This window comes from Ranitomeya imitator, chromosome 1 (genome assembly GCF_032444005.1).
Source record: "Ranitomeya imitator isolate aRanImi1 chromosome 1, aRanImi1.pri, whole genome shotgun sequence".
Lineage (NCBI taxonomy): Eukaryota > Metazoa > Chordata > Amphibia > Anura > Dendrobatidae > Ranitomeya > Ranitomeya imitator.
Window position 1 is genome coordinate 713,466,358 of NC_091282.1, and position 22,816 is coordinate 713,489,173.

At 43.4% G+C, this 22,816-nt stretch overlaps 1 protein-coding gene across 3 annotated transcripts in view; it reads left to right on the top strand.

The window, feature by feature from the left end:
• Positions 1 to 713: 713 nt before the first annotated feature.
• PLEKHD1 (pleckstrin homology and coiled-coil domain containing D1) overlaps positions 714 to 22,816 on the top strand; it is a 64,143-nt gene continuing 42,040 nt past the window's right edge. Inside the window, exons 1-4 of one of the 3 annotated variants that reach the window (XM_069732352.1) lie at positions 714 to 920; positions 1,078 to 1,171; positions 2,462 to 2,551; positions 14,932 to 15,008. In XM_069732352.1, coding sequence (XP_069588453.1) covers positions 772 to 920; positions 1,078 to 1,171; positions 2,462 to 2,551; positions 14,932 to 15,008 — 410 coding nt within the window. In that variant the 5' untranslated portion in view covers positions 714 to 771. The remainder of the gene's footprint in view (positions 921 to 1,077; positions 1,172 to 2,461; positions 2,552 to 14,931; positions 15,009 to 22,816) is intronic. The other 2 variants (XR_011314159.1, XM_069732357.1) reach the window with 2 other exon arrangements.

Consider the following 22,816-nt stretch of genomic DNA (forward strand, 5'->3'; position numbering starts at 1 on the left):
GTTTGCACGGACACATAAGCTGGGTTGCAGCTCCTGTAAGGGTAGCAGTTGTGACTCCTGTGATATTGATGCATGCTTTCATTCATACTCCTTTTCATCATCTTAATATTACGCAAAACATAAACATACAGCGAGTGCCGACTGCAAGGTCAGATTACAGAAATGACCTTCCCGTATAATCCAAACTTTACCCCTGGAGAATAAACGGATGCTTGCTGCTTTACAGGTTCTACGGGCTGCAAATGGACCGGCCAATCGGGAGTAAAAGATGAACCCGCATACACCCGCTACGGTCAGGACGGCAATGCACAAGTAACTTGGATATGGTGGCCGGAGGGCATTATACGGCAGGAATGTGGTGACAGATGCACTCTCCCCTTCTAGCTGATTGCTTGCTCCTGGCTTTTTGTGTCATTAGACAAATGATCAGCGATGGCCATGAACTTTCATTTACTGCGGGATGTATTGACTCAGCAGAGCAGCTATTGATTGAAAGTGGAACCTTCCCATCACTCTCTGATATCCCGTCCGCCTCTCACCAGTTCATGAGTCTAATTATTGTTTTATTACATAACGCCACCCGTGGTGCGCTCGCTCCTGGCACTCGTGTTTAATTCCATTTCATCCATCCTTTTATTCCGTCAACCCTCCCGATACTTTGCCCTCCCTCCCTTTTTTGTCTGTATCCTCTCCCCCCGCCCTCCCTTACTGGCAGGCCACAACATCCGATTGTCCTCTGGCAGCCTTAGTTAGGACCACGCCTGGAAGAAGATGTTCACCTCTAAATCAAGCTCCGTTTCCCCATCTCCATCAATGGAGCAGACGGACACGGATAACCTGGATATTAGGACCAAGGTGCAGCTGCAGGGCGTCCTGTGGAAGAGACCTTTTGGGAGACAATCGGCGAAATGGTCCAAGAGGTAAGCCAAGTTATGGGATACAGCACTTAGCATTTTACTACGAAGCCCATGTTATTTCAGCACGATGGTAGCAATCATTTATATATGTGGTTCCCTCTGTAATAGTTTTGCCACAGGATCAGTAATAATAACATTAGACACACATTACTTGTTACAGGTTTTTTATAATAAAGGACAGCTTTCTGCTTTATTATGCGGAGAATGAAAGACGGAACTTCGAAAGCAACAAATATTTTAACATACACCCCAAGGTCAGTGTTGGCATCTGCTAAATGATCTCGAAATCTCAGTAGTTTTATTATATCATCTCATTAATGGGAATTCGTCTTGTCGTTTGCACACATTGATATACTAGGGGCAGACGCTGTAGAAGAACTACAGCTCTATGTAGCTAAATGCAGAGATATTGTCTCACTATCTAGGGTGCATCAGCTTGGTTTTTCAAGCTTTATAATCATTATTGCCTTTTTTCTTATTCTACAACTGTGATGTCGATGTCTAGGTGACTGGCATAAGATATAAGGATGGACGGTGCAATCAGGGAGGTTCTACTTACTTTTCTTAAGGGATCGTTCAAACGAGCGCATTAAACGTCCACGTATGATCCATATGAAAATGGTTGTCCTATGCACGGCGCAAGTCACTGTCATAATTCACCGGACCGATTTTACATTCTGATCAGCGATCTGTAAGACATGACAGCACGCACTACTAATGTTCCGTATTCCGGATCAGACTCGCCCATTATAAATCAATGGCTGCGCAAAAAAATGGACCCCATACGAGTTGTGTTATGTGTTTTGTTTGTTTTTTTTGCAGAACCAATAAAACTTTTAAGATAGGAAACTATATTTCTAAATTATTAGATTGTTCATGTAAAAACCGTCTGCTATATGCACATGCATATAGATGGTACACGGATGTAAAAAATAGACATACGGATACAACACAGATCTAAAGAAACTGACATACAGAACATATTATCGATGCAAAAACATCAGTTTTTGTATGGACGAATATGCAGGAAGCATAGTGTTGTGCCCTCATCACTAAGAGTAAGATAAAACTGCTTTTAGTGCACATACCAGTCTAAGGAACTGTCCCAATTCTTTAATTTTCCATACACTTTTTTTCAGTGGGTGTTTCCTCATCATTAGCATTCTAACAGCACTATGTGTGCTGGTACTTCCTTTTCCCTTCACTTTCCAGCATATATTGCTAATGCAATTGTACGTCTTTGCTGCCCTAAATAGGGAGTCTGTATGCAGTTTGACAGGCATTAAAGCGGGCACCAAGAGTCAACCCTTCTTTTTGTAATCCATCTCCGAGTCACTGTTACAGTTTACAGCAGGGTGCTGTAGGTTAGACAGAAAGGAGGCAGCTAGATGCTGGCACTTCGGAATAACTTATTGGAGTTTAGAAAATACTTTAATGTTTAGATTATATATGTGCCGGAATCATGTTGTCTAAAAATACAGTAACCTTTTTTGCATGCGACTATTCTTATTTTTGAATGTTTTACATGTGGTCTTTTTTTTTAGGGAGTGATACCACTAAGCGGCTGCAGGGTAGATGCTAAAGAAGAACCTGGGATGCCGTACGTCATTAAGATCTCACATGAAGATTTCCATGTATGTACAGCATATGACGCGTACCAGTTACAATGAGACTAGGGATGTCACCTATGTCACCTTCTTTTATACAATTTCATTCAACGGACAGAAATGTAGGTTACCGGCAAGTTTGTAATCCATAAACTATTGTCATTTATGGCAATAAGCAAACATAGGGTTAAAAAAACCCTTTCAGCAGGATAGATCTGCTTTAAGGCTTTAGACAGCTAGTGCTTTTATCATGGCATGCTATAAATAAGGAGAATTTCAGCAGACGTATCCTGTATGTGTGGAGATGCTTGCATACTTCCATGGTCGTACTGAAGACGTATCCTGTGTGAGTCGAGATGCTTGTATACTTCCATGGTCGTACTGAAGACGTATGCTGTGTGAGCCGAGTTGCTTGTATACTTCCATGGTCGTACTGAAGACGTATCCTGTGTGAGCCGAGTTGCTTGTATACTTCCATGGTCGTACTGAAGACGTATCCTGTGTGAGTCGAGATGCTTGTATACTTCCATGGTCGTACTGAAGACGTATGCTGTGTGAGTCGAGTTGCTTCTATACTTCCATGGTCATACTGATGACGTATCCTGTGTGAGTCGAGTTGCTTGTATACTTCCATGGTCGTACTGATGACGTATCCTGTGTGAGTCGAGTTGCTTGTATACTTCCATGGTCGTACTGAAGACGTATCCTGTGTGAGTCGAGTTGCTTGTATACTTCCATGGTCGTACTGATGACGTATCCTGTGTGAGTCGAGTTGCTTGTGTACTTCCATGGTCGTACTGATGACGTATCCTGTGTGAGTCGAGTTGCTTGTATACTTCCATGGTCGTACTGAAGACGTATCCTGTGTGAGTCGAGTTGCTTGTATACTTCCATGGTCGTACTGAAGACGTATCCTGTGTGAGTCGAGATGCTTGTGTACTTCCATGGTCGTACTGAAGACGTATCCTGTGTGTGTCGAGTTGCTTGTATACTTCCATGGTCGTACTGAAGATGTATCCTGTGTGAGCCGAGTTGCTTGTATACTTCCATGGTCGTACTGAAGACGTATGCTGTGTGAGTCGAGTTGCTTCTATACTTCCATGGTCGTACTGATGACGTATCCTGTGTGAGTCGAGTTGCTTGTATACTTCCATGGTAGTACTGAAGACGTATGCTGTGTGAGCCGAGTTGCTTGTATACTTCCATGGTCGTACTGAAGACGTATCCTGTGTGAGTCGAGTTGCTTGTATACTTCCATGGTCGTACTGAAGACGTATCCTGTGTGTCGAGTTGCTTGTATACTACCATGGTCGTACTGAAGACATATCCTGTGTGAGTCGAGTTGCTTGTATACTTCCATGGTCGTACTGAAGACGTATGCTGTGTGAGCCGAGTTGCTTGTATACTTCCATGGTCATACTGAAGGCGTATCCTGTGTGTGTCAAGTTGCTTGCATACTTCCATGGTCGTTCTGAAGACGTATCCTGTGTGTGTCGAGTTGCTTGTATATGAGTCGCCCATCAGGGCCGTGGAGTACTCGGTACCGGGTGCGGTCACAATTAAAGGGGTGGTCACGGTGGCAGCGACCCGGTCCGTGGCCCTGGGTGCCCAAGTAAAAGGGATGGTCTTTAAAAGGGTTATGGAAATGTTCGTGACGCCACCTGTGACGCTGCTTAAAGGGGTCCTCTGGGGGCGATGTTGCTGCAGCAAAGATGGTGTCTCTTCCCACAGGTGAAGCGGTGTCCCCAGGGCTCCTGGTGTATTTGGCAGGGATGGTGAATGCCGCAAATAATTGGAGGACACAGGGTTGCAGTCTTTACCTGGTATACTGAGACGTATTCAGCCTCAGTCCAGGGTACCGGTAACAGGTGTAGCTGGAGTCCAGGCAGCCTGAAAACAAGTAAGTTTCCCTTTGGCAGGTCAGATTATGGGCCTTCCACTTCTGCGCAGCTTTCTAGTCCCTTGCTGCCTATAGTCCTAGCAAGGTACCCTTTCTCTCTCCTGTCCTGGGACAGGTACCTGCACGTCAGGCAGCCTGAGCTGTTCACTTGGGGTCTTTGGCACGGTGACTCCAGGCTCTAAATTGCTGCTGTGCCTCAGGTGTGGTGTGGGCAATTTACATTTAGTCCTATGCCCTCTGGTTCTGCTGGGGGACTTGCAGTTCCCCCACTGCCTCGGGCTCCCGGTACCTGATTTCTGCACTCTGGCTCAAGGAGGCCCACTCGCAGCCTCCTCTAGCCATGGATCTCTCCTCTGCTCCTTTCCTGTCTGTTACCAACTGTCAACTGCCACTGCCTAGCAACTGCCTCCTCCCGACCTGAGAGAGCAGCTCTCCTCAAGTCGGGTGTAGAGCTCCCCCTTCTGGCCTAGAATCAGAGCAGTGTTGTATGTGCTAATTACCTGTCAAAAGGAATCCTCCATCGCTTCCAAGCATGACATCACTCTCAATGTGAGGAAAGCAATGCCACTGTGACAACCAGGACCCTGGGGCATCACATATACATCCATGGTCATATTGATGATGTATCTGCGATGCCCCAGGGTCCAGGTCATCGCAGAGGTATTGCTTTCCTCTCGGGGGAGAGTGATGCTACGTTTGGAGGCAAAGAAGGATAACTGCATCCAGGTATCACAAACATGCAACACATTTCATATATATATATATATATATATATATATATATATATATATATACAGTGGGTCAAAAAAGTATTTAGTCAGTCAGCAATAGTGCAAGTTCCACCACTTAAAAAGATGAGAGGCGTCTGTAATTTACATCATAGGTAGACCTCAACTATGGGAGACAAACTGAGAAAAAAAAATCCAGAAAATCACATTGTCTGTTTTTTTATCATTTTTTTTGCATATTATGGTGGAAAATAAGTATTTGGTCAGAAACAAACAATCAAGATTTCTGGCTCTCACAGACCTGTAACTTCTTCTTTACGAGTCTCCTCTTTCCTCCACTCATTACCTGTAGTAATGGCACCTGTTTAAACTTGTTATCAGTATAAAAAGACACCTGTGCACACCCTCAAACAGTCTGACTCCAAACTCCACTATGGTGAAGACCAAAGAGCTGTCAAAGGACACCAGAAACAAAATTGTAGCCCAGCACCAGGCTGGGAAGACTGAATCTGCAATAGCCAACCAGCTTGGAGTGAAGAAATCAATAGTGGGAGCAATAATTAGAAAATGGAAGACATACAAGACCACTGATAATCTCCCTCGATCTGGGGCTCCACGCAAAATCCCACCCCGTGGGGTCAGAATGATCACAAGAACGGTGAGCAAAAATCCCAGAACCACGCGGGGGGACCTAGTGAATGAACTGCAGAGAGCTGGGACCAATGTAACAAGGCCTACCATAAGTAACACACTACACCACCATGGACTCAGATCCTGCAGTGCCAGACGTGTCCCACTGCTTAAGCCAGTACATGTCCGGGCCCGTCTGAAGTTTGCTAGAGAGCATTTGGATGATCCAGAGGAGTTTTGGGAGAATGTCCTATGGTCTGATGAAACCAAACTGGAACTGTTTGGTAGAAACACAACTTGTCGTGTTTGGAGGAAAAAGAATACTGAGTTGCATCCATCAAACACCATACCTACTGTAAAGCATGGTGGTGGAAACATCATGCTTTGGGGCTGTTTCTCTGCAAAGGGGCCAGGACGACTGATCCGGGTACATGAAAGAATGAATGGGGCCATGTATCGTGAGATTTTGAGTGCAAACCTCCTTCCATCAGCAAGGGCATTGAAGATGAAACGTGGCTGGGTCTTTCAACATGACAATGATCCAAAGCACACCGACAGGGCAACGAAGGAGTGGCTTCGTAAGAAGCATTTCAAGGTCCTGGAGTGGCCTAGCCAGTCTCCAGATCTCAACCCTATAGAAAACCTTTGGAGGGAGTTGGAAGTCTGTGTTGCCAAGCGAAAAGCCAAAAACATCACTGCTCTAGAGGAGATCTGCATGGAGGAATGGGCCAACATACCAACAACAGTGTGTGGCAACCTTGTGAAGACTTACAGAAAACGTTTGACCTCTTTCATTGCCAACAAAGGATATATTACAAAGTATTGAGATGAAATTTTGTTTCTGACCAAATACTTATTTTCCACCATAATATGCAAATAAAATGTTAAAAAAACAGACAATGTGATTTTCTGGATTTTATTTTCTCAGTTTGTCTCCCATAGTTGAGGTCTACCTATGATGTAAATTACAGACGCCTCTCATCTTTTTAAGTGGTGGAACTTGCACTATTGCTGACTGACTAAATACTTTTTTGCCCCACTGTATATATATATATATATATATATATATATATATATATATATATATATATATATATATATATATATATATATATAAATAACTGGTAGTCTGTAGGGAAAGTTAGAAAGTTCCAGACCAGAGTCTGAGGAGGATGGAAGGTCAAAGGAGCTGTAGCTCCCAGAAAGAGACATTGAAAGGCAGAACTGTATTGCAGCGAGCGTGAAGGAAGTTGAAGCAAAGGAGAGGATACCACAAGGGGACCTGTCTCCTTCTGAGGCGCAACATCCCGGTAGCCGGAATGCAGAGGGGGTGAGGACCTCTACGATTTATTTCAGAGACCGGCAGGACAGCTAATTGCAGGTTACCTGTCCACACCTACACCCAGGAGGCACGGTGACACCTACAGAGCCGGGTTATCTAAGAGACCCTATAAACAGGCTCAAGTCACCAGTCATACGGGTATTGTCCTATCCTATATGGGGGACAGAGAGAGCGAAACATCACATCTGTGAGACCCTTATGTGAAGCCATAGGCAGTAAGGGACTACACCACCGCAGAGCAAGGGAAGGCTACTGATTTCCATCTGGATAAGGGAATTCTGGACTTGCCTCCAAACCAGCCGGACTCTGCCTGCCCTGTGATCTGGTGCCCTGGACTGTGGATACTGAAACCTTCAGTAAAGGTAAAGAGACTGCAACCTTGTGTCCTCGTTCTTCACTGCGCCATTCATCATTCACCACCTACACACCGGGAATCCCTGGGGATACACTTCACCTGTGGGAAGGTATAGCATCTAGCTGCCATAACATCACCCCAGCGGACCCCTTAAAGCAGCGTTGGTCACTCTGACCGAATACCCCAGGTGGCATCATGAATATTCCCCTTAAAGACCTTTCCCTTTTACACGGACGTCCCAGGGCCACGGACTGGGTCAGCACCCGTGACATCCACTGTGAACCGAAGGACCCGGTACCAAGTAACCCACGGCCCTTGGGGGGCGATCCATATCCCGTGTGTGTCGAATTGCTTGTATACTTCCGTGGTCGTACTGAAGATGTATTCTGTGTGTGTCGAGTTGCTTGTCTACTTCCATGGTCGTACTGACCTTGATACAGGTTTCAGTGCAGATTTTAAAGTTCAGAACTTGCTGTAAAGGATCCTGACAATGTACAAGAGCGGAATCTGTCACCAGGTTTTTTGCCACTTCATCTGAGAGCAGCATAATATAGGGAAAGAGACCCTGATACAAGTGATGTATCACTTACTTTACTGGGTGCAACAGTTGTGATACAATCACAGTTCTCTCTACTGTAGATGTAGCAGTGCTCAGAAAGTTAATCCTGTGCACACCCCTGATTAGCAGCTTTTTGTGAGAGTAAGCTGCTAATTAGTGCTGAGGGCGTGGTTGGACTAGGAGGTACAAGTCCTATAGTGATTATCTCCTGCTGATAGAACACAGCCTAATAAGTGACACATCCCTGGAATGAGCGTCTCAGCCCCTACATCATGGTTTCCTCACATTAATCACATTACATACCAAAAACTTGCTGACAGATTCTTTTTACAATTATACTTCCATTTTTGCCCTTTAACCCATTTACGACCGGAAGTATTTTCATTTTTGCTTTTTTGTTTTTTGCTCCCCTTCTTCCCAGAGCCATTAGTTTTTTATTTTTCTGTCAAAATGGCCATGTGAGGGCTAGTTTTCTTGCGGGACAAGTTGTGTTTTTGAACGACTCAATTGGTTTTACCATATTGTGTACTGGAAAACAGGAAAAAAATTCCAAGTGCGGTGAAATTGAGAGACTGGGGGAGGCCCAGTACTTCACCGCGCTGGATATCACAAAAGGTTACTGGCAGGTCCCCTTAACAGAGTCAGCGAAAGAAAAGACCACTTTTATAACCCCAGAGGGTCTTTATCAATATGGTGTCTTGCCTTTTGGGTTACATGGGGCTGCAGCCACATTCCAGAGGCTGATGGACGTTGTGCTAGCGCCTCACCGGGATTATGCATCTGCCTATTTGGATGACATAGTCATCTTCAGTACCAACTGGGAGACCCATCTGTCCCAGATACAAGCAGTGCTAGAGTTGCTCAGAATCACGGGGTTAATTGAAGCCATCCAAAACTGGCCCAAGCCATTAAGTACCAAACAGGTGAGGGCATTCCTTGGCATCATTGGGTACCACCGCCGGTTTATACCCAATTTTGCGGGAAAATAAGCACCCCAAATGGACCTATTAAAAGGTAAGAAGATGGTGATGGTTTGATTGAATCCTCGAACGGAGGAAGCAGTCCAGTCCCGGAAGTTGGCGTTGTGTGGACAGCCGGTCCTCATCAGCCCCGACGTCAAGGAAACGTTTATTGTACAAACTGATGCTTTGGAGGTAGACCTAGGAACGGTGCTGTCGCAAGAGGTGAACGGGGATGAGCATCCAGTCACCTACTTGAGCAGGAAACTGACCCCGGCTATTAAGTGGGCCTTGGAGTCCCTACGCTATTATTTGCTCCGGCGTCAGTTTCGCTTGGTAACGGACCATTCACCTCCCGTCTGGATGCGAAACGCAAAAGAGAGGAATGCCCGAGTCACCAGATGGTTCCTGTCCCTACAAAATGTTAGTATTTCAGTGGAACGTCGGGCGGGGAAATCACAGGGAAATGCAGATGCCCTGTCACGAACCCCCTGTATGATGACAAATGTTCAACCCCACAAGTTTGAACAGACGGGGGGGTATGTGAGGCAGTGACCGCTGTCATATGTGAGGGTCGCTATGTGTCCCTCAGGATATGCTCAGAAGCGTACTAGATCTGCTGGAGTGCCTTGTGTTCACAGCAGGTTGCCTGTGAGTCACAAGGCAGAATAAAAGTAAGTTTGAACATGGTCAAGCCATTTGATCAAGGAATTGTTCAAGAAAACCGGTTTAGGCTTTTGTTTCTTAAATGGACTGCAGGAAGGTAGTGGGGCCGGTCCTTTTCTTCCAGCCCGGATCTTACAAGTGGCCCATGGCCACATAGTGCGGCAGAGAGTAAAAAAAACCCTTTCAGAAGGGTTTGGATGTGTCAGTGTTGCAGACCTCTTTCTGTGTGGAGCAACACGGGACCAGGCAGAGTCTAAAAAGACTGACGCCCAGTGTACATAGTGGTGTAGTACGTTCACGGCAACGGATTGCGGACTGTCTTTATTTTTCCCGGCTGCAAACCAAAGGACTCGTTTACTTTTTCTGCTTGTGAGTACGCTGTGAAATAAACAAGACTTTATTTTGAACCTTTATCTGGGTCACTGCCTTCTCACTGCATAGCAAGTACATTGCTGCACCACAGGTGAAACAAAAATCCAAACTTTAGTTAAAAAAAAATTTAAAAAATGGCGCCTTTTTCCGAGACGTGTAGCACCTCCATTTTTCATGACCAGGGACATGGTGAGGGCTTAATTTTTTCGCGCCAAGCTGTCGTTTTTAGTTAGAAACATGTGTGCACAACCGTATGAGGTGCACGGGTAGGTTCCCAAACCATAATCAGCAAATAATACAAAACCCGGCACTTAACTTTGTGGTGTGAAGAAACTAAAGATTTATTATCCCAAATCAGAAAACGTTTCGGTCCCACAGTTGGACCATCATCAGTAACGTTTACTGGGACAATGTATAGATTCAAGTGGCTATATGGCCTGCCCGGAGGTTGCTACCAATATAGTATTGGACACCCAGAAAGAGAAGTTACAGCCTATATAGGTGCTGTCATCGCGGCGTCCACCGCTGAATAGCAGGTGAGGAGAGAGGGCCGTGGGGAGAGAGGGGGATGTGACGATGATGGATCACTGATGGGCGGGACTTCAGACACGCTTCCCATAAGCGCGAGCTAAATGCAGCTGTCAGAGATTGTTAACAGCGGGTGGATCGCGATTCCACCCACAGCTGCTAGAGGCACATGTCAGCTGTTCAGAACAGCTGACATGTGCCAGGAAAGATGTGGGCTCAGCGCCGGAGTCCACATGAAAGAGAGGGATTCCGATGTGGGCGTATTATTACACCCAACGTCGGAAAAGGGATTAAACATGGGCTTTTCAATTTAGGCATGTGCATTTGGTTTATTTGCCAGTTCATTAATAATTTCACATTATGGGCATGTTTCATAGTTATCCCATAGTACTTCTTCTTGAAAGATTTAATACCGCAAGTAGATAGAGCATGTAAGTAAGGGGTCAAATGTACCAGAAGGCCACATGCATTACTATATATGGTCAAATGTATTGGGACACCTTCACATTACATCTACAGGAGCTTTTATGGCATTACATTTTACAAACCTAATTCCATAAAAAAGTTGGGACACTGTGTACAATGTAAAGAAAACAAGAATGCAATGATATTGAAATCTCTTATACAATGTGTTATCCACAACAGAACATAGAACGGATTAGGTGAAAGTTAGATATGTTTCTAATATCTCATATAGAATTTGATGACCGCAACCCATCTCAAACAAGTTGGGCCAGTACCACGTCTACCATTGTGTGACATCACCCCTTCTTTGTAGAACAGTCTGTAACATCTGAGAAGTGAGAAGACCAATTGCTGGAGCATTGGGAGAGAAGTGTTGTCCCATTCTTGTCTGATGAAGGATTGTTTCTGGTCCACAGTTCGGGGTCTTTATTGGTTTTTTCATTTCATAATGCACCAAATGTTTTCTATTGGTGTAAGGTCTGGACTGCAAGCGGCTGGTTCATCCCCCGAACTCTTCTTCTGAGAAGCCATCCTGTTGTGATGGATGTGGTTTATCATTACTCTGCTGAAATAAAGAGACATTGTCCCGATGTAGCATATAGTGTCCTAAAAGCTCTATTTAATGCACAGCATTATTTTTGCCTTTCATATGTAAGTTGTCCATGCATTGAAACTAATGCATCCCCATACTATCAGAGATGCAGGAACTATGTGCTGATAACAAGCTGGATGGTCCTCTTATCTTGAGTCCACGGGACCCATCATCTGTGGTTTCAGTACAGAATTTCTTCCTTTGATTCATGTAATCACAGAACCGTTTTCCATTTTGCTTCAGACGATTGTAAATGAGCTTTGCCCCAGATAAAACAACTTTCATTTATGGATTGCATGGCAAACTGTATTCACAATGATTTCTGGATGCATTTCTGAGTCCATGCAATGATTTACACTGAATTATGCCTGTTTTTTAATGCAGTGCCACCTGAGGGCCCATGGATCTCGAGTTTCCAATATTGATTTTCTCCATTGTGTACATGGATTTCTCCAGAATTTCTGAATCATACTGTAGATGAGATATTCAGTCTTTGGAATTTTTCATTGAGGAACTTTTTTTAGTTGTTCTACCATTTTTAGATGCAGTTGTTCAGACTGGGGAACCTCCGACCATCTTTGCTTCTGAGAGACTCTGCCTCTCTAACATGCTCTTTTTATACATAGTCATGTGACTCAGTTGACAATTGACCTATAGCTGTTTTTTTATTACTTCCACTTACTTTTACAGCCTTTTATTAACCTTGTCCCAACTTTTTTGAGATGTGTTCCTGCCATCAGTTTCTAATTGAGTTAATTTTGTCAAATGAAATGGAAAATATCCAATGTTCTCTTTTTGACCCGAATTATATGTTCTGTTGTGAAAAAATATGGCTATAACACATTTCCATATCACTGCTTTTTTGTTTCCTTTACATTTTACTCAGAATCCCAACTTCTTTCCAATTGGGGTTGTACATCCATAGGCATTAAAGGGACACTGTCACCTGAATTTGGAGGGAACAATCTTCAGCCATGGAGGCGGGGTTTTTGGGTGTTTGATTCACCCTTTCCTTACCCGCTGGCTGCATGCTGGCTGCAATATTGGATTGAAGTTCATTCTCTGTCCTCCGTAGTACATGCCTGCACAAGGTAATCTTGCCTTGCGCAGGCGTGTACTATGGAGGACAGAGAATGAACTTCAATCCAATATTGCAGCCAGCATGCAGCCAGCGGGTAAGGAAAGGGTGAATCAAACACCCAAAAACCCCGCCTCCATGGCTGAAGATTGTTCCCTCCAAATTCAGGTGACAGTGTCCCTTTAATATTGATTTGCTTAATTTGAACCTATAAAATTTTCCACTTTTCTGTGAAGGTTTTTCACAAGATTTTGACGGTGTCTGTTGGATTTTCTGCCCATGCATCCAGAAGAGCATATGTGAGGTCAGACACTGATGTTGGGTCTGGGCCGGGCTCACAATCTCCATTCTAGTTCATCCCAAAGTTGTTCGTTGGGGTTAAGGTCAGAACTCTGTGTGCCAGTTAAGTTCACCCACGCCCCAAACCATGTTTTTGTGGACCTTGCTTCATGAACTGAGGCACAGTTATACTAGAACATATAGGGGCTTTCCCAAATTGTTTCCACAAATTTAGAAACTACAATTCTCCAAAATGTTTTGGTATGCTGAAACATTAAGGTTTCACCTCACTGGAAGTAATGGGCCTGAAAAGATATTCCAGAAAATTTTACTTTCTCCGACAATCTTTACAGCTGGCATAATGTAGTGCGGCAGGTAATGTTTTCCTAGTATTCCCACTCCCAAACATTTCCGTCAGATGCCAGATAGAAAAGTGTGACCCATTACTCCACAGAACACATTCCCACTGCTCCAGAGTCCATTAGTGGCTTTACATTACTTCATATGATCCTTTGCATTGTGCTAGGTGATGTAAGGCTTCCACCAGCTGCTCGTCCATGAAGCTATTGGTGACAGTTTTTGTGCTGATATTAACACCAGATAATTTTTGGACTCTGTAGTAATAGAGTCAGGGTGACTTTTCTACCTTCAGCTCCTCAGCTGTCATTATGTGACTGGCTTCGGTAAGGAAGGAGGGTCTCAAACTGTCCCTGGAACTGGGACTCTATCCCTGTCCTGGGGGTACTCTTGAAGGTAGAGAGACCTCAGTCTTTGACCTTACTGTGCCCTTGTTAAACTCTTATCTGTCCCCTCCCAACCCATGAGGCATGGGACAGAAATGTAAGGTAAACAAGACACAAAGACAAGACCGGGATAACAGAAAACCTCTATCATACAAAAGCTCTAACCAACTATAGGGAGGAGGATAAGGGCAGGGAGGAGTAAACTACATGAGAACAGGAACCAAGAGATGAACACACACATACTACAGCAAACCACAAAACACTACTACAGCAAACCACAAAACACTGATACAACAACTTTACTCGAACCAGTTAGATTTAGAACACAGCACAGGAAGACAAATCTTTCACCGGCAAGGAAAAGAAGGTCTGACCAGTTTTTATAGGAAGAGGTATTGAACAGATTAGAAGTAACTTAACTGGAGCTTCACGTTACTGACCAACATAGAAAGGGTTGTATACCTCTTCAGTACCAGAAGAAACGAAATTCATATAATATGGCACACAAATCACACCATCTCTAAAGAAGACATGCGATTCATTACCCGATGTAGCCGTCTAATTCCAGGTCTTCCAGGGGGAGACATCAGCACTCAGACCTCATGACATCAGCACTCAGTGACCCCACTCTGTAACGTTACGTGGTCTCCTCTTCATGGTTGACTTGCTGCGGCTCCTTCCACTTTTCAATCATATTCGTCAGAGGTGATTGTAGAGTATTTAGGAGGCAAGAAATTTCATGAGCTGCATTGTTACACCAGTGGCTCGGCAGACGGCAGGGCGAGGAGCTGGATTTTATACACAGGGGCAATAGAATTGAATGAAAAATCTGAATTAATTGATTTAAAGATGTGTCCCAATACTTTTGTCCACATTGTTTATTAACTGCTATGGAATCTAGATTTTCAGGTTTACAAACGTTTCCTCCTGCTCCTTCCTCATGCTTTTGTAGGACAGAGTGATTTCTTCCTTATTTATGAGTATGGTGTGATTTTTGATGGGGGAAAGCCCTGCACAGGTTCACACACCATAAAAAAAAGAATGGGATTTAGGCTTGTACAGACAAGTTTTTTTGTTTTTGCTCTTTTTTTTACACACATTACATATTTTAAACTTTTGGCCGAGGTGAGGATATATACATTGCTTGGGCTAGAATAACTGGTGCCGTATATTGCCTCCAAGCTCTACAGCTCTCTAATTCTACTCTGCAGGGAAACATACTGCTGGCAGCTGAGTCTGAGCTTGAGCAAAGTCAATGGCTGGAAATGCTGCATGAATCTGGCAAAGTGTAAGTGTAAGAATATTTCTGCTTTTAACCTGCCAAAAAAGGGGGAAAAAGGCAATAAAACAAGCTTATTCCCTGTAATGAAGTTTAGAATTCAATCACAGCTGTGAAGATTGCGATACTTTGTTCCAAATATTTTATGGGGTCATTTTTGGATCCAGTTAATTTGGTATTTTGTCTTGATTATTACTACAGCCAACTATAAATGAGTAAAGCCAGACAATAGTGGTCACATGCAGTGGCATGTAAAAGTTTGGTCACCCTTGGTCAAAATTACTGTTATTGTGAAGAGTTAAGAAAGTAGAAGATAAAATGATCTTTGAAAGAACTAAAGTTAAAGAAGACACATTACCTTTGTATTTTAGGCGCCCCAAAATTATTGTGATTTATTATAAAAAGGAAAATGGACAGATACAAAGGTTTGGGCACCCTGCATGGTTAGTACCTAGTACTAGCAGCACCCCCTTTTGCAAGTATCACAGCCTGTAAACACTTTTTGTAGCCAGTCATGAGTCTTTGAATTCTTGTTTGAGGGATTTTCATCCATTCTTCCTTGGGAAATTCTTCCAGTTCTGTGAGATTACTAGGTCGTCTTGCAAGAATTGCTATTTTGAGGTCTAGACACAGATATTCAGTGATGTTCAGATCAAGAGACTGTGAGGGCCATTGTAAAACCTTCAGCTTCCGCCTTTTGAGGTAGTCTATTGTGGATTTTGACTTATGTTGAGGATCATTATCCATTTGTAGAAGTCACCGTCTTTTCAACTTCAGCTTTTTTATAGATGGTGTTATGTTTGCTTCAAGAATTTGTTGAAATTTCATTGAATCCATTCTTCCCTCTACCTGTGCAATGTTTACTGTACCATTGGCTGTAACACAACCCCAAAGCACGATTGATGCACCCCCATGTTTAATGGTTAGCGAGGTGTTTTTTTCCTGACATGTTGGGCCCTTTTTTTCCTCTACAAATGCCTTTGATCATTGTGGCCAAAAGAGTTCTCTTTTAATCTCATCAGTCCACAAAATGCATCAGTCTTGTTTAGATGTTCTTTTGCATACTTCTTATGCTGTATTTTTTTCTTGAGGACGCAGGAGATGTTTTCTTCCAATGACTCTTCTATGAAGGCCATATTTGTGCATGTATCTCTGAACGGTAGAACAATGTACCATAACTCCAGAGTCTGCTAAATATTTCTGAAGGTATTTTGCAGTCAAGTGGGGGTTCTGATTTGCCTCTCTAGCAATCTTATCAGCAGCTCTCACTAAAATTTTACTTTGTCTTCCAGACCTTATCTTGACCTCCACTGTACCTGCTATCTGCCATTTTTTAATTACATTTCGAACTGAGGAAAGGGCAACTTGAAAACACTTTACTCTCTTCTTGTAGCCTTCTCCTACTCTGTGTGCCTCCACCATTTTCAGAGTGCTAGCCAGCTACTTAGAAGAGCCCATGGCTGCTGTTTTTTGGCACAAGGTTAGAGTAGGCTGGTTTTTATAAAGCTGAGAAATTTGCATCAGCTGGCCTTTTCTAACTATGATAGTGAACAAGCCATAACCCTAACATGTTAATTAAGGTCCTAAATCTTGTTCAACGTTATGAGAGCTCACAAGCTCAAGGGTGCCCAAACTTATGCATTGGTCCATTTTCCATTTTGTAATTTTTAAAATGTAAAAAATGACAATATATATATTTTTGGGCCTAAAATACAAAGGAAATGTGTCATCTTTAACTTTAGCACTTTTATAGATCATTTCATTTTCAACTTGCTTAACTGTTCACAATAACAGTAATTTTGACCAGGGGTTCCCAAACTTTTACATGCCACTGTAACATCCCAACCCCTACCTTTTATAAATGGTTTCTTACTATTGGTCATAGATGACCTGACAACGATGACACAAGCACATAGGAAAAATTCCAGTGTATTAGTATGGAATAGTGTTGATGCTTATTGTGTGACTCCTGGTTTCTTTTTAATATTGATTGATGTAAAATGGAAACATATATAATTTCTTGAAAAAAATAAACTCCACCACCCCTTTCACACTACACAGAGATTTCTGTTCTTGGAAATCTGACATCACATTTTAAGCGACCTGCCATTTATTAGAGAGGCAAGAAGCCAGACTACTAATACAGCAGAATGGACTACTAATATTTGGCTACACTAAATGATCCAGAATGTCAGTGAATGAAAAAAATAATTCTACATTTCCAGAGGCTGAAAATGAACTCATGCAACTTTTGGACTCCAAAGCTTGCTACACTCAGGGTATAGTATCAGTCAAAAGTTTGGACTCACTTGTTCTGTTCATGTAATTATTATCCTTTTCCTTATTGGAATGTGCACATAGTAGATTCAGACTGAAGGAAGCAAAACCACAAAGAAACGCATATGGAAACAAGGAGTAAATAAATAAACCAGGATGTGTGTCAAACCTTAGATTCCTTAAAGTGCCCCTCTTTTACTGTAATGACAGCTTTACACAGCCCTTTGGCATTCTCCCAAGCACCTTTAGCAATTAGTCACCAACACTCTTGCAGGAGTTCCAAGAGGAGCTGAGCACTTGCTGGCTGCTTTGCCTTCACTCTGCATCCAACTCATCCCAAGCCCTCGCAATTAAGGTCAGGTGATTGTGGAGGCCATGTCATCTGTCGCAACACGCCATCCCTCACCTTCTTGATTGCAAAAGCCTTACATGGATTGGAGATGTGTATTGGGTCATTGTCCTATTACAACACAAATTATGTTCCCACTAAGGACAGACCAGATGGGATGACATGTCATTGCAGGATGCTGTGGTAGCTATGCTGGGTAAAACTGGCTTGTATTTGGAATAAATCACCAACTGAGTCACCAGCAAACCACCCCAACACAATTACACCTCGCCCTCCATTCTTCACCGTGGGCATCACACATGTAGAAACCATCCTCTCACCTTATCTGCTTTTTATAAAGACATGGCAGTTGGTGCCAAAATCTCAAATATTGTCTCATCAGACCACAGTACTGATTTCCACTGATCTATTGTCCAGTCCTTGTGTTGCTTGGCTCAAATAAGTTTCTTCTTCTTGCTTGCGGTCCTCTGTAGTGGCTTCTTTGCAGAACTTTGGCCATATAGGCCTTCTTCTCACAGCGTCTTCTGAACAGGTGATGTTGAGATGTCTGTTACTTGGTGTCTGTGTATGATTTATGAGGGCTGTTGTCTGAGGTGCTGTCAGTACTTGATTTTTGGGGTTGATAACTCAGATGAACTTATCTTTTGCAGCAGAGGTAAGTCTTAAATTTCCATTTCAGGGGCTCATCATGAGAATCTGTTTCATCATAACAAATTATGGTTTTCATGAATCTACTTGATCATACCTTCAAGGTTCTAGCAGTTTTCCGGATTGTCTGACCATAAATGACTCAAAGTAATAATGGCTTCTCATTTCTAAACATTGTTGAGTGCTTCTAGCCATATTCTGGCTAAAGGCCCCTTCACATTAAGCGACGCTGCAGCGATACCGACAACGATCCAGATCGCTGCAGCGTCGCTGTTTGGTCGCTGGAGAGCTGTCACACAGACAGCTCTCCAGCGACCAACGATGCCGGTAACCAGGGTAAACATCGGGTAACTAAGCGCAGGGCCGCGCTTAGTAACCCGATGTTTACCCTGGTTACCATCCTAAAAGTAAAAAAAAACAAACGCTACATACTTACCTACAGCTGTCTGTCCTCTAGCGCTGTGGTCTGCACTCCTCCTGCACTGACTGTGAGCACAGCGGCCGGAAAGCAGAGCGGTGACGTCACCGCTCTGCTTTCCGGCTGACCGACGCTCACAGCCAGTGCAGGAGGAGTGCAGAGCACAGCGCTGGAGGACAGACAGCTGTAGGTAAGTATGTAGTGTTTGTTTTTTTTTACTTTTAGGATGGTAACCAGGGTAAACATCGGGTTACTAAGCGCGGCCCTGCGCTTAGTTACCCGATGTTTACCCTGGTTACCAGTGAAGACATCGCTGGATCGGTGTCACACACGCCGATCCAGCGATGTCAGGAGGAGTCCAGCGACGAAATAAAGTTCTGGACTTTATTCAGCGACCAACGATCTCCCAGCAGGGGCCTGATCGTTGGTCGCTGTCACACATAACGATTTCATTAACGATATCGTTGCTACGTCACAAAAAGCAACGATATCGTTAACAATATCGTTATGTGTGAAGGTACCTTTAGAATAGATGTGGACTAGGCCTCAGCACTGTATGGAAGTGTGTACCAACATTGCCTCTGCAAAACACAACTGATAGTCTCAATCACTTAATTGGAAACCATTCCATGTGTCAACTTGATGAAGCTGCCTGTGAGAATGCTAAGATGGTGTAAAGCTGTCATCGGAGTAAAGGGAGGTGGGGGATTACTTTGAGGAACCTAAGGTTTAAGACATATTCTGATTTGTTTCTTTGTACTCCTTGTTTCCATATTTGCTCCTTTGCAGTAATGCTACCTTCAGTCTTAACCCTATACAGACATTGGGATATGCCGAGGTTGGACTCTCTTTTGTGCGGCTCCGGCTGAGCCTGCACCTATCTGGGCACATGACAGCTGATTTATACAGCTGACATGTGCCTGCAACAGCCGCGGGTGGAATCACGATCCACCTGTGGCTGTTAACTAGTTAAATGCCGTGGTCAATTTTGGACAGTGGCATTTAACTCGCGCTTATTGGAAGCGCGTCACTAATTCCGCCCATCGGTGACTAAGTCACATGATCGCAGGTCACCGATGGGTCGCATGACAACCAGAGGACTTCAGCAGACCTGTATGGTTGTCATTGCTGGATTGCTATGAACACTGCCCGGTGGTCGGCACTCACAGCAAGTGAGCATTTCTTCTACACACAGGCGATCTGATCATCGCCTGTATGCAGCGGAGCCCATCAGACAACTGTAGCTTCTAGGCTCCCATTGAGACAATTGAAGCATGTAAAAAATAAAAAAAGTTTAAAAAAAAAATAAAAAAATATAAAGGTTCAAATCGCCCCCATTTCACCCCATTCAAAGTAAAACAATGAAATAAAACCCCAACACATATTTAGTATCAACGTGCTCAGAATCGCCCGATCTATCAATATAAAGAAATAATTAACCCGATCGTTAACCCCTTTACCCCCAAGGGTGGTTTGCACGTTAATGACCGGGCCAATTTTTACAATTCTGACCACTGTCCCTTTATGAGGTTATAACTCTGGAACGCTTCAACGGATCCCAGTGATTCTGAGATTGTTTTCTTGTAACATATTGTACTTCATGATAGTGGTAAAATTTCTTCGATATAACTTGCGTTTATTTGTGAAAAAAACGGAAATTTGGCGAAAATTTTGAAAATTTCGCAATTTTCCAACTTTGAATTTTTATTCTGTTAAACCAGAGAGTTAAGTGACACAATATAGTTAATAAATAACATTACCCACATGTCTACTTTACATCAGCACAATTTTGGAAACAAAATTTTTTTTTTCTAGGAAGTTACAAGGGTTAAAATTTGACCAGCAATTTCTCATTTTTACAACAAAATTTACAAAACCATTTTTTTTAGGGACCACCTCACATTTGAAATCATTTTGAGGGGTCTATATGGCAGAAAATACCCAAAAGTGACACCATTCTAAAAACTGCACCCCTCAATCTGCTCAAAACCACATTCAAGAAGTTTATTAACCCTTCAGGTGTTTCACAGCAGCAGAAGCAACATGGAAGGAAAAAATTAACATTTTACTTTTTAGTCACAAAAATGTTCTTTCAGCAATAATTTTTTTAATTTCCCAAGTGTAAAAAGAGAAAATGGACCTCAAGAGTTGTTGTCCAATTTGTCCTGAATACGCTGATACCCCACATGTGAGGGGGAACCACTTTTTGGGCGCATGGCAGGGCTTAGAAGGAAAGGAGTGCCGTTTGACATTTTCAAGCTAAAATTGGCTGGAATTGAGATCGGACGCCATGTCGCGTTTGGAGAGCCCCTGATGTGCCTAAACAGTGGAAACCCCCCACAAGTGACCCCATTTTGGAAACTAGACCCCCTAAGGAACTTATCTAGTTGTGTCGTGAGCACTTTTATCCCCCAAGTGCTTCACGAAAGTTTATAACGCCCGGGCGTGAAAATAAAAAATCCTATTTTTTCCACAAACATGATGGTTTAGTCCCCAATTTTTTATTTTCTCAAAGGTAAAAGGAGAAATTGGACCCCAAAAGTTGTTGTCCAATTTGTCCTGAGTACGCGGATACCCCATATGTGGGGGGGAACCACTGTTTGGGCGCATGGCAGGGCTCAGAAGGAAAGGAGAGCCGTTTGACATTTTCAAGCTAAAATTGGCTGGAATTGAGATCGGACGCCATGTCGCGTTTGGACAGCCCCTGATGTGCCTAAACAGTGGAATCTCCCCACAAGTGACCCCATTTTGGAAACTTGACCCCCTAAGGAACTTATCTAGGTGTGTCGTGAGAATTTTGAACCTCCAAGTGCTTCACTAAAGTCTATGATGCCCGGTGTGAAAATAAAAAATTCTATTTTTTCCCCCACAAAAATGATCTTTCAGCCCCCAATTTTTTATTTTCCCAAGGGTAACAGGAGAAATTGGACCCCAAAAGTTGTTGTTGAATTTGTCCTGAGTATGCTGGTACCCCATATGTGGGAGAAAACTACTGTTTGGGCACACTTCGGGGCTCAGAAGGGAAGTAGTGACGTCTTGGAATGCAGACTTTGATGGAATTGTCTGCAGGCATCATGTGCCATTTGGTGAGCCCCTGATGTGCCGAAACAGTAGAAACTCCCCACAAGTGACCCCATTTTGGAAACTTGACCCCCTAAGGAACTTATCTAGGTGTGTCGTGAGAATTTTGAACCTCCAAGTGCTTCACTAAAGTCTATGATGCCCGGTGTGAAAATAAAAAATTCAATTTTTTCCCCCACAAAAATGATCTTTCAGTCCCCAATTTTTTATTTTCCCAAGGGTAACAGGAGAAATTGGACCCCAAAAGTTGTTGTTGAATTTGTCCTGAGTACGCTGGTACCCCATATGTGGGAGAAAACTACTGTTTGGGCACACTTCGGGGCTCGGAAGGGAAGTAGTGACGTTTTGGAATGCAGACTTTGATGGAATTGTCTGCAGGCATCATGTGCCATTTGGTGAGCCCCTGATGTGCCTAAACATTAGAAACTCCCCACAAGTGACCCCATTTTGGAAACTTGACCCCCTAAGGAACTTATCTAGGTGTGTCGTGAGAATTTTGAACCTCCAAGTGCTTCACTAAAGTCTATGATGCCCGGTGTGAAAATAAAAAATTCTATTTTTTCCCCCACAAAAATGATCTTTCAGCCCCCAATTTTTTATTTTCCCAAGGGTAACAGGAGAAATTGGACCCCAAAAGTTGTTGTCCAATTTGTTCTGAGTACGCTAGTACCCCATATGTGGGAAAAAACTGTTTGGGCACTTCGGGACTCAGAAGGGAAGCAGTGACGATTTGGAATGCAGACTTTGATGGACTAGTTTTGAGGGCGTCATGTTCCGTTTGCAGAGCCCCTGATGTGCCTAAACAGTAAAAAAAAACCACAAGTGACATCATTTTGGAACCTAGACCCCCAAGGAACTTACTTAGATGTGCCCCCTCTTTGGAACTAATCTACTGGTTCCTGTTAAGTAAATTAGTAGTGCATGGAGGTGTGGTACAATTTGAAGCAGTCCTTCATACACAGGCCAGGTTTGTCGGGGCAGGTGTCGCATTGATAGATGGTGTCCTTGCGTACTCCTCTTTTGTAGCACACTCGGCACCTTTTT